A 12,100-nucleotide genomic window follows, 5' to 3' on the forward strand; every position below is an offset into this window, starting at 1 on the left:
GGACCACAGGAATGGGCAGATCAGCTAATTAGGTGTGAGGCCATGACGTCTCCGGAATGGGATGTTACAGAAGACCAGCCCAAGGACCATGGGTGGCAGCACTGGGATGGGTAAGTATGAGTTGATTATCATGTTCACACCACTCCATGCCTGCCCTATTTTTTTTAAGGGGTTATCTAGCACTACAAAACATGGCCACTTTTGCCCCACTCTTGTCTCCAGTTCAGATGTGGTTTGCAGTCAAGCTCCATTTACTTCAATGGAACTGAGTTTCAAACCCCACCCAATCTGGAGACAAGAGTGGTGCCAAAGTGGCCATGTTTTTGTAGCACTGGATAAACCCATTCATTTTACCTAAACTACACTTTAAGGGTACAGTCACACTATGATTGTACCTGCTAACTAGGTCGGCATTCTTTCAAGATTGAGTGGTGACGGACTGGCACAGATCCCATTTACCTTAATGGCCCAAACGTAGTCGGCTAGTGACCATGTTCGGGACACTTGCCGCCCGTATACAAGATCTTACTCAGACTTAAAAGCGTGGTACAATAATTCATTCTCTCTTTATTAACATCTCAAAATGTGGAACCAATGTAAGAAAATATATTTTTTAGTAGAAAATGCATTTGAGGAACATTTTACAGTGTAATGGGTACACTATTTACATATTTACATGTTATATTTACATATATACTGTATAACAAACAAGGTCCACATAAATAATGCCAACTGCAGAATGATTTTTTTTTCATAAAAAAGAAACCGAATATTTAAAATAATTAAAAAAAAACATCTAACATCATTATTGATGAAAGCAGTGATGTGACTTTGCAAACTATTCAGACGGTCACTATGATCTTCAATGCATCTCCACATTTATTGATGGTGAATCACTTTAATATGGTTGAGATTCCTAGAAAAATCAATTTTGCGGTTAGAATATTTAAAATAAACAGATACACACTAAAGACAGAGTGATGCTAGAGAGATGGTAGGCATGAGATAAATGATGGATATAAAGTAAAAAAAAATTCAGTTTGCATTCATGGGAATCTGATTGCCTGCCTTCACATTGGGTTTCGTTATGTTAAATGTGTGACTTCCATAAATTGTGAATGAATTCGAACACTTACCTATTTTTCCTTTTTTTCAGAAGTGCCTTTACTTCTTTTAGGTCGGGACTGACACATATGGGAACATTTCGTTTTTTTAAAAATGCCCTGAAAAAAAGAGATATCAATGAGCCTTTCTTGTTTAAATATTCAACATCCTATACTGTAGGTATTTTATGGACCTGTATTTTTAGTTGAACTTGGGAGCCAAACCTTAGAGGATACACAAGAAGACAATGTTCCCATAATGTCTCTTTAAGGCAAAATAATGTCTATTATTTGATAATGACAGCAGTACACAATGATCATGAATCATGGACGTCATTATAAAAAAAATGGCTGTTTTTCACCTAAAAAGACATTGTGAGAACATAGCCGAAAAGTGTTTATAGCCTGCCATAGGTGTAAAAGTACATACAGTATACAATCTTTTAGCTGGGCTATTCTATCCATTAATATATATTGCTACTAAATTTATCTACCCATGGAAACTGCATATGACCACATACTGTGTGTATTATATGTCGGCTACTTACACATATTCAACATTTTCACAGTTAGGACTTCTGGGATAAATCTCCAACTTCTCCACCGCCTTTATTTTGAGTTTGTTAGAAAACTTTGTGCACAGACAGCGATTCCCCCGAGATACAGCAGCTCCTGTAATAGTAATAGAGATAAGTCATCATATAAACACACTGCAGTAATAGAAAACAATCCTATAACTTCATACAAATGTACCTTGTATTAGAGTAACAGACAGCAGCACAGCACAGATGATGGCGGCAACCTTGCAGTCCATAATGACTGGATAAAGTGTCCTGCGAGCTGTAAGTTGTTGGGAGTAAGAGCCGAGTATATATAGAGCTGTAATGCATTGCGTCATGACAAGTGGAAAATCCAAACAACCTCAGATTCCTTTACATAATATCAATTTACAGGAAGAGAAAGTGAAACCTAAGGTTTTGTTCAGGGTAATATCCTAATTTGGGCTACACTTCCATCTATGTTTGTGAAAGAAAAAATTATTACTTTCTACTTAGCTTTTTTTATTCATTATTATTTTTTATTTTATGTACCTGAGGCAAAATAATTCTTAAAAAAAAAACCAAAAAAACAAACACATTTTGGCTTCCTTCAGTTACGAGTTTTGCTGTCTTTTTTTCCCATCACAGGTGAATCACGCAAAAGCATGCTGAAGCCAGTATTATTAGAGATAACATTATAGTTTTATTTAAATGCAATTTTCTGATAGCCGAGTACTCCTTTAAAGGAGAAGTCCCATGAATCAAAAAATATCAGAGGCAGGCAGGGGGGTGGGGGAGCATAATAAAGAAAGCATGCTTACCCATCCCTGTGCCCTCACAGTGATGCATTCCCAATATTTTCTCTCCAGCAGCATGTGCCTGTTGATGGACTGCCTGCTAAGCCAATCAGTGACTGGAGTGGGACCCAGGCAATCCATCAGCGGGGCTGTGGGGTTTCAGCAGCAGGAGCTGGGTACGTGACATACCCGGATGCTTGCCGAAAACAACATAGGGTGGCTGTCGGAGAGATCCGAAAGAAGGTTTTCCAGGGCATGGGAAGGGTAAGTATACTTTCTTTATTATTTTTCTGCACACCCTGCCTGCAGTCATTTTTAGGTTTTGTGGGGCTTCCTCTTTAAGAAAAATGCCATGTGGATATGACGTTTTATATTTCAGTATTTACCCCTAAGTGACTGCCAATATGCCTGGTTGGAATAAGTAAATGCTGTGTTTATGCACTGATATCGCGTGGTATTTGCTCTCAGTATGACAGCCAGGCTCAAGCTGTAACTACCCGGAGTGCAGAATTCACTGCTCTGGGTAATCAATCTGTTACATTTTTCTTTTAAATCATGGCAGCATATAATGGGTTCAGATTGTCTGATGCTGCTATACTTACCTATAGGAAGTCCAGTGCCAAGGTCTGGCCTCCAATCGGTCTTCATGGCCGTCTTGGGGGTCTTCTGGAGGCCTCTGGCCTCTGGCTTGGCTGTGTAGACTGCCTGTCAGCAAAAAGCTTACATATTCAATTAAATGCACTACAGTAGTTGTAGTGCAATGTAATTTATCAGTGATCAGCAGATCACTGGTTAATGTACACTCAGGGCCGGCGTTAGGGGGGGCAAGCAGGGCAATTGCTCAGGGCCCCCATCCCCCAGGGGCCCCCTACCGCAGTTATAGTAGCAGTGGAGAGCACAGACAGGGTCCTGCAGCGTCTGGGAATGATCCCTGACTACAGCTAATGGCTGCTGCTATCAGGGGTCACACAGAGGCTCCAGGACGCTTGGCTCCGTGTCTGCTCCCCTTCTCCCCCTCCCCCTCCCTCCAGCTCCTCTTACAGCACGTGACTTCCTCCTCTGGTGTGGAGCTGTCGGGACGATGGAGGAGAGGGCTGCAGGGTGAGGATGACAGCCTGCTGCTAAGGAACATGAGGGGGATGCACCACTACACCCAGCATGCTAGAGGGAGTAAGTATACTGTACATGTAGTGTGTGTATGAATGTAAATATATGATGGATGAATGTAGTGTGTGTTACATGTCATGTGTCATGTATATATATGTATATAATGGTGTGTGTGTGTATAAGCACTGCTAACTCCAAGTGTTGAGGTGGATAGACTGTACACAGGAGCTGCATCCATAATTGCTGCAGGTGATCGGTGATTGGCTGCAGCTCCTATGTACAGTGTATGATGATGTCACTAAGGTAATACGGTGTATTTTATTGAGAAAAAAATAAGTTGGTATTCAATCCTTAGGTGGTGGTCACTGTATGGCGGTAATATTGGTCTGTATATAGTGTCATTATGCAGTGGTCACTCTTTGGCATTAATATTGGTCTGTATATAGTGTATATATAGTCATTACTGCCATAGATTGACTACCACATAATGACACTATATACAGACCAATATTACCGCCATACAGTGACCACTACATAATGACTCTATATAAACTATATACAGACCAATAGTACAGCCATAGAGTGATTGCCACATAATATTGGTCTGTATACAGTGTATATAGAGTCATTTATTATACAGTGGTCACTCTATGGCGGTAATATTGGTCTGTATACAGTGTATATAGAGTCATTATACAGTGGTCAGTCTATAGCGGTAATATTGGTCTGTATATAGTGTGTATATAGAGTTATTATGTGGTGGTCAGTCTATGGCGGTAATATTGGTCTGTATATAGCGTATATATAGAGTCATTACTGCCATAGATTGACTGCCACATAATGACTCTATATATACACTATATACAGACCAATAGTACAGCCATAGAGTGACAGCCACATAATATTGGTCTGTATACAGTGTATATAGAGTCATTCATTATACAGTGGTCAGTCTATAGCGGTAATATTGGTCTGTATATAGTGTATATAGAGTCATTATACAGTTGTCAGTCTATAGCGGTAATATTGGTCTGTATATAGTGTATATAGAGTCATTATACAGTTGTCAGTCTATAGCGGTAATATTGGTCTGTATATAGTGTATATAGAGTCATTATGTGGTGGTCACTCTATGGCGGTAATATTGGTCTGTATATATAGAGTCATTATGGGGCGGTCACTTTATGGTGGTAATATTGGCCGATATATAGTGTGTTTTCTTCAATAACGGTATGGAGGTAATATTTGGTCCTGATTATAGTGATTTTTTTTAATTTTTTTTAAGCAATTCATATAAATAGTTCTTGTGTTTACACCACTAGCGGTGTCCTGACATGTAGGGGCAGTCCCGACATGTAGCGGCGGTCCTGACATGTAGCGCCAGTCCCGACATGTAGTGGCGGTCCTGGCATGTAGCAGCAGTCCCAGAATGTAGCGGCAGTCCCGGCATGTAGCGGCAGTCCCAGAATGTAGTGGCAGTCCTGGCATGTAGCGGCAGTCCCGGCATGTAACCTTCTGAACTGAGTAAGGGCCCTAATACATGGACCGAAAATTGTCCGAATCAGGACGATATCGCTCTGTGAGGGAACATGATCAGGTAGTATATATCACAGACAAGGCCTGAGGACACCGGGGAACGTGATCAGGTAGTATATATCACAGACAAGGCCTGAGGACACCGGGGAACATGATCAGGTAGTATATATCATAGACAAGGCCTGAGGACACCGGGGAACGTGATCAGGTAGTATATATCACAGACAAGGCCTGAGGACACCGGGGAACGTGATCAGGTAGTATATATCACAGACAAGGCCTGAGGACACCGGGGAACGTGATCAGGTAGTATATATCACAGACAAGGCCTGAGGGCACCGGGGAATGTGATCAGGCAGTATATATCACAGACAAGGCCTGAGGGCACCGGGGAACGGGATCAGGTAGTATATATCTTTATTGTTTACTATATACAGCAAGGATTACACACACATCACTAATGATATACTTTGTATATATACACATAGGGGGAGATTTATCACACATGGTGTAAAGTAAAACTGGCTCAGTTGCCCCCGGCAACCAATCAGATTCCACCTTTCATTACTCAGATTCTAAGTAGGTGGAATCTGATTGGTTGCTAGGGGCAACTGAGCCAATTCTTCTTTACACCAGTTTGATAAATCTCCTCCATAGCTTTTGCTGCATCATAAAAGAGCCATGTAGTAGGCTCTCTAAGCGAGCTCCATTCTACCAGATTGGCGCTCACTTCTCCGGAATATCAGGCCGTGTAATACGGCCTTAAAAGTGGCCACACACCTTCAATAACTGCTTGATGAATAATCCTTCAGCTGACAATTATCTCTCTCATCCGGTCACGTCCTTCCCATACACAGAAATTTGGCACATCTGAGTTTTGCCGTGTTCTCTATGAGAGGGGAAAGCCATAGCCATACAGATCTGATGGCGGCTTATCTCTCTGAGAACAAAGAGGTTGGGCATTGATTTTCCATCAAGCTCGACCCCCTATGTCCACTGATATAATCTGTCAGAGGACTGTCCAGAGAGCCCCATACACCTTCCACTGATGGCCGAACCCAACAGGAGCAACAGGTACCACCAACAAAAGAGTAACATGTATGGGGACCTTAAATTGTTGCTAAAATATTTCAGCATTTGGGGCCCCACCTTCAACTTTTCCCAGGGCCACATCTAGTCTAAAACCAGCCCTGTGTACACTAGTAACCCGACCCCCACCCTACCCCCAAATAATAAAATTACATTTTATTCCCTATACAAAGTGAACTGAACAAAACAAAAAACAAAACAAAAAGAGGATGGCTTCAATAGTATCCCTATGTCATGCTTCAAGCAAAGTACCAGTTGCTAAAACAAAAGACCTTACCTGGACTAAGGGCCCTATTCCACCGGACGATTATCGTTAGCATAATCGTTAACGATTAACGATCTCAAACGACCGCTATTGCGAAAGACCTGAAAACGTTCACTCATTTCCATGGAACGATAATCGTTACTTATGATCGTAATTGCGATCGTTTCTTCTTCCGTATTTCTTCGCTATTGCGTTCGTATCTATTGCGAACGACCGAACGATGTCTTATTCAATGCGAACGATTTGCAAACGTTTTGCGAACGAGCAACGATAAAAATAGGTCCAGGTCTTATAAAGCGATCAACCATTTCTCGTTCGGTCGTTAATCGTTACTGCATTTCAACCGAACGATTATCGTTTAGATTCGAACGATTTAACGATAATCTGAACGATAATCGTCCGGTGGAATAGGGCCCTTAGTCCTGTTATAACCCTTACGGCAGGCTACCTCAGCATTTAAATACCCTACATGTTTCAATGGTAGCAAAAAGGTTCATTGGGTTTAATAATTGCAAATCATACTTAAAAAAAGAAAAGAAACTAGCGACATAGTTACCTTCTTCCACCAACAGAGCAAATCTTGTGCGACGGCAGCAGATTGTTGCTATCTTAGTCATTTGTCTTTTAACATGTTGAAAGACAATGGCAGACAACGATTAGCCAACATCGCTTATGTCAGCTGACCGTTGCCTTATATTACACAGAGCGATTATCAGCCATAATGTCCTAAAATCGCCTAAATACGGACGATAATCGTTTCGTGTAATAGGACCTTTACTCTGCCTCTGTGAGGCTGTGAGCCTCCGTGCATGACCGTGCAAGCTGCTTTTGAGATCTCAACTTATTTTACTGCAGAGGAAGATCAGAATGTGAACTTTAGGATGTGTTACTCCCACAGATTAAGTTACCGATAGCTGACAGATTATTGAAGCCAAAGCCGGGAACAGACTATAAACACAGAACAGGTCATAAAGGAAAGACTAAAATTTTTCCTCTTTTCAAATGCATTCCTGGCTTTGGCTTCAATAAGCAGTCAGACATCTTTCAGATAAATCTGTCTGTGTAAACACACCATTACATGCTGGCAGCCTGGACCAGAAAGATAGGAGTTAATTGACCCCTTCATTGCTGTGATCTCTGCATCTAAAGCTCACAATCTGATCTATATTCTTCTATGTTTCTATCCCCCAGGCTGGGACTCCTATTTACTCTGCATCTGTCATATTCCACTGCAGAGGAAAGAGGTTGTTCTATCACGGAGATGAGAATGGGAGTTTTAGATGCAGATGGCCCAGCAATGAAGGAGTCAATGATATCCTTGCTTGCTGGGCCAGGCTGCTGGCATGTAAAGTTCACATTCTGATCTCCCTGCTAGCTAGCTAGATAGATAGATAGATAGATAGATAGATAGATAGATAGATAGATAGATAGATAGATAGATGTAACTGGGTCAGGTATCTACAATTGTAGCAAGACTACCACGCTCATTATGCTCTGGAAGTGAAAGCATGATGAGCGTGGTAGTCTTGCTACAGCTGCAAATAACTTGGTTGTACGAGTAAATACAGAACCCTTGAAGAGAAACTATCAGCAGGTTAGACAAATCTTATCTGTTGATAGCTTCCTATTGTGCATGGGACACTGAGGATGAAGGTAAGTTTCTTATCTTCATCCTCTGCGCCATTTCTGTGCAGTTTGTAGTTTTAAGGGGATATCCAGTGCTAAAAAAACATGGCCACTTTCTTTCGGAGACAACACAACTCCTGTCTCCAGTCCAGGTGCAGTTTGCAAGTAAGCTCCATTTACTTCAATAGAACTGAGCAGCAAAGCCCCGCCCAAGCTGGAGACAAGAGTGGGGCTGTCTCTGGAAGAAAGTGGCCATGTTTTTGTAGATCTGGATAACCCCTTTAATCCTTAGGCTAATAAGGTGGTTTGGTTCACTGAAGTGGTACTACCTCCCCCTGTTTACCGATCTGCCCCTGGCCAGATCGATGCACTTGGACACTGAGGCTGAAGGGTGGTAGTCCCCCTCAGTGCACCAAAAAGCCTTCCTAGCCTAAGGATTAAACTTCAAACTGCAAAGAAATGGCGCAGAGGATGAAGGTAGGAGACATACCTTCATCCTCAGTGCCCCTTTCAAATAGGGAATAATCATGAGGTTGGATTCATCTAACCTGCTGATAGTTTCCCTTTAACATTCATGTCCGTCCTATGAAATTATGTGTCTGGAGCACACGTACTAGACCCTTTGCTCAACATCCTTACTTGAAATATACAATGGGATTGACTCCATGCAATCTACTAAGTGTCTGTTTATTATTCACAGTTAAACTGTGATACCAAGCTAAGATATGAGAAACTGTATAACCTAGTGAAGCTTTTCTTAGTTACAGTTTATTACAGTATAGTGTTTTGTAGCTAATCTCTAATATTTCAGTAACTTTTTTGAAACTTTTGAGAACATTTTTGATAACTACAAACTGATATTATATAATATGAGAGAAAAAACATTGTTTGTATCAATTCATTATTTTATTCCTAAAATAGAATGGGGTATTTTACATTCATGGTTTCTGCTCATGTCAGTGATTTCCAGGAAGGAAGGCTGCCGGTTTAACTTCTTTGTTTACAATGTGAAGACTTAGGAAATTGCAAAATAATCACTAAACTCTAAACACCAGAAGATACGAAATTCTCTTGTTGGATGTATGCTAGTTATCTAGTAGTGATCAGTGGGGGCATGCACCACCTTTTTGACCTCTTATGTGTAAATGTTTGGCGCATGGCAGATACATGCCATTTACTATTAAGGTACACTGGGTTACAATTTTTGAAACTTGTGGGGGACTTACACCCGATTTAAACTTTAAATGTTCAATCAGGGCTGGCGTTAGGGCTAGCATTGTCGATAGCCCTTTAACTGTACCTGTTGGTAACAAACTCTTACAATTAAAAGCGGCTCTATAATTCATGGGGCACCATAACAAAAACTGTATGGGGCCCCATGAATCTGGTGAGGTCCCTCCTTCCGTCGGGGGAGGGGGGCTGTCAGTGTCACAACATCGTCGAACCCCATGCTCACTTGGCCCGATACAGCATTCCATTCCTCTGACAGGTCCCCAGAACACAAGCTGTGCTACGACGCTGTCTCTAATCTTTTTTTATGGGGGGAGGGGGGCACTAAGACACACTGTCGCTGGATCGGGGGAGCAGGTGTCTGTGAAAAGAAACTTCAGCAGCAGGACAGACTTCCAATCTATGTCTTTATTTTGTAGTAAAAAAGCATATCACATAGTCCCAGGCCACCTACATGTTTCAGGCTATCAGCCCTTAATGGTAGGGTGTCTATGGTGCTGGAGGCAGAGGTTTGTTGCCTTGCTGACACACACTGCCTCACTAAGACAAATTGCCAGCTGCAGCTCCACTAAGACACTGTGGGGAGATGTGCAGGCAGATATGTTACACGATCGTGGCAGCTGCTGATGCCTTTTTCAGTGTCTGGGGGGAGTCGGTTAGCTGTCAAGCCAGTGCTAGGCCGTTTGATGATCATGGCCGCAGTGGCCACCACGTCTGTCAGTGTTTGGTGGGAGTGGGGTGCTGGTGAGCTGTTAGGTCAGTGCCAATGCCAGAGAGGCTGCCCGTTAGTACCATGGAAGCAAGCCAAGCTCTGCTGAGCCCTCTTTGCCCCACGGGCCCCATAGCAGTTGCATAGTCTGCCTCCATGATAGCTACGCCAGTGACCATTGGCTCCTCCCCCTGCCAATCACTCCGGTGGTTAAAGCATTGTTATGCATGTGGTCAGAAGAAGCTGCTGTCTTGAGAATGGGTTTAGCACTCAAATAACGTCACAGAGCAAGGGGGAAGAGGAGACATTTGCGGACTGTGTTGGAACTGGAGGGGGTAATGCCTACATGTGGGTAACTTACTACTAAGGGATTACCTGCAGTGCGTTACCTACAGGTAGATTGCCTACAAAACATGTATTTATTTGTTGGTAAAGATAGAAAATCTGTTAGCGGGATTATGTAAGTATTTGAGAATAAGTTTGAGAGTTTGAGATAAAGGGGTACTCCTGAGGAAAAAAAAGATTGGCGTTGGAAAGTCATACAGATTTGTAATTTACTTCTAAATCCCAAGCCTTCCAGTACTTACCAGCTGCTGTATGTCCTGCAGAAAATGATGTATTCGTTCCAGTTTGAAACAATTCTCTCTGCTGCCACCTTTGTCCATGATAGAAACTGTCCAGAGCAGTAACAAATCCCCATAGAAAACTTCTCCTCCTTTGGACAATTCCCGTCATGGACAGAGATGGCAGCAGAGAGCACTGTGTCAGACTGGAAAGAATACATCACTTCCTGCAGGTCATACAGCAGCTGATAAGTACTGGAAGACTTGAGATTTTGTAATAGAAGTAATTTACATATCTGTATAACTTTCTGACACTAGTTTATTTGAACACAATTTTCTCCTCCAGCGTACCCCCTTAACCATCTCCTTACAATGCAGGAGTCCCACCCATCCTCTAGGACCCGAGCAGCTGGCTGAAATTACTATGAGGGAAATCTAGGATATTCCATAGTGGAAAGTGTTTAGAGTATTTAAAGGTGTAATCCAGCGCTACAAAGACACGGCCACTTTTCCCCCTCTCTTGTCTCCAGATTGGGTGGGGTTTAAAACTCAGTTCCATTAAAGTAAATGGAGCTTAATTGCAAACCGCACCTGCACTGGAGACAAGAGGGGGGGGGAGTGGCCATGTTTTTGTAGCGCTGGATAACCCCTTTAAAGGATAGATTATATTACTACCTAACATGTGTGTGTGGTTTTGAGACATGACCCTTTTGAACATTGTCATTTCTAGGTTTGTTTACTGCATGGAGTATGTCTTACAATACTTAGCTGTGGAGTAGTATGTACCCCTGACACTGGCACCCATTGTTGTGGTGGCAGATTGTTGCATTTTATCACAGGGCCCAAGCTGAACTTTTGCCGCATGACCCAGGGGGCCTTTAGCAATGCCTCTAAAACAGTACTTCTTAATTCCAGTCCTCAGGCCTCAACAACAGATCATGTTTTAAAGTGACTGTACCACCAGGCCCAGGCTGAAGCACTGGAGGCGGGCCGACCCACCCTTAGTGGGAGGAAACCCCAGCCCCTCTAAGATAGGGTTCCATTGATTCTAATGGAGTCACGTCATGGAGGGGCTGGAGTTTCTTTCCACTATGGATGGGTCAACGCACCTCCAGTGCCTGGGCCTGGTGGTACAGTCACTTTAAGGATTTCTCATACAAAGCAGCTGTGATAATACTTGATGCACTGAGTGTAATTATATCACCTGTGAAATACCAAGGAATTCCTCAAAACATGATCTGTTGGTGAGGCCTGAAGACTGGAATTGAAAAGCACTGATCTATAGGAAGGTTCCTGTACAATGAGCTTTTTGAAGAGTAAAGTCATGAATAAATGATGCAGACAGTATATTTCAAAACTTTGTTTATTTTAGAAAAACATTAAACCAGAATGCCTTATCTACTTTTTAAAGTCCAAAAAAATAAAAATAGCAACAAATAAAAAGTAAAAGAATTGGAATGAATCTTTTTTTTTTTTAATTATTTTAGTATAAAATGTATTTGAAAAACAGTGTATGGTGTATACTATTTACATATT

The 12,100-nt window shown here is 42.0% G+C and overlaps 1 protein-coding gene across 1 annotated transcript; it reads right to left on the minus strand.

The window, feature by feature from the left end:
- Window positions 1–602: 602 nt before the first annotated feature.
- LOC138796985 (C-X-C motif chemokine 10-like) lies at window positions 603–1,965 on the minus strand. Its single transcript, XM_069976747.1, has 4 exons — window positions 1,857–1,965; window positions 1,652–1,775; window positions 1,137–1,223; window positions 603–916 (listed from the first exon to the last, which is right to left on the minus strand). Exons 1-4 carry the CDS (start codon window positions 1,915–1,917, stop codon window positions 880–882), a joined length of 309 nt encoding a protein of 102 aa, XP_069832848.1. The 5' UTR covers window positions 1,918–1,965; the 3' UTR covers window positions 603–879.
- Window positions 1,966–12,100: the final 10,135 nt, after the last annotated feature.

This window comes from Dendropsophus ebraccatus, chromosome 7 (assembly GCF_027789765.1).
Source record: "Dendropsophus ebraccatus isolate aDenEbr1 chromosome 7, aDenEbr1.pat, whole genome shotgun sequence".
NCBI lineage: Eukaryota > Metazoa > Chordata > Amphibia > Anura > Hylidae > Dendropsophus > Dendropsophus ebraccatus.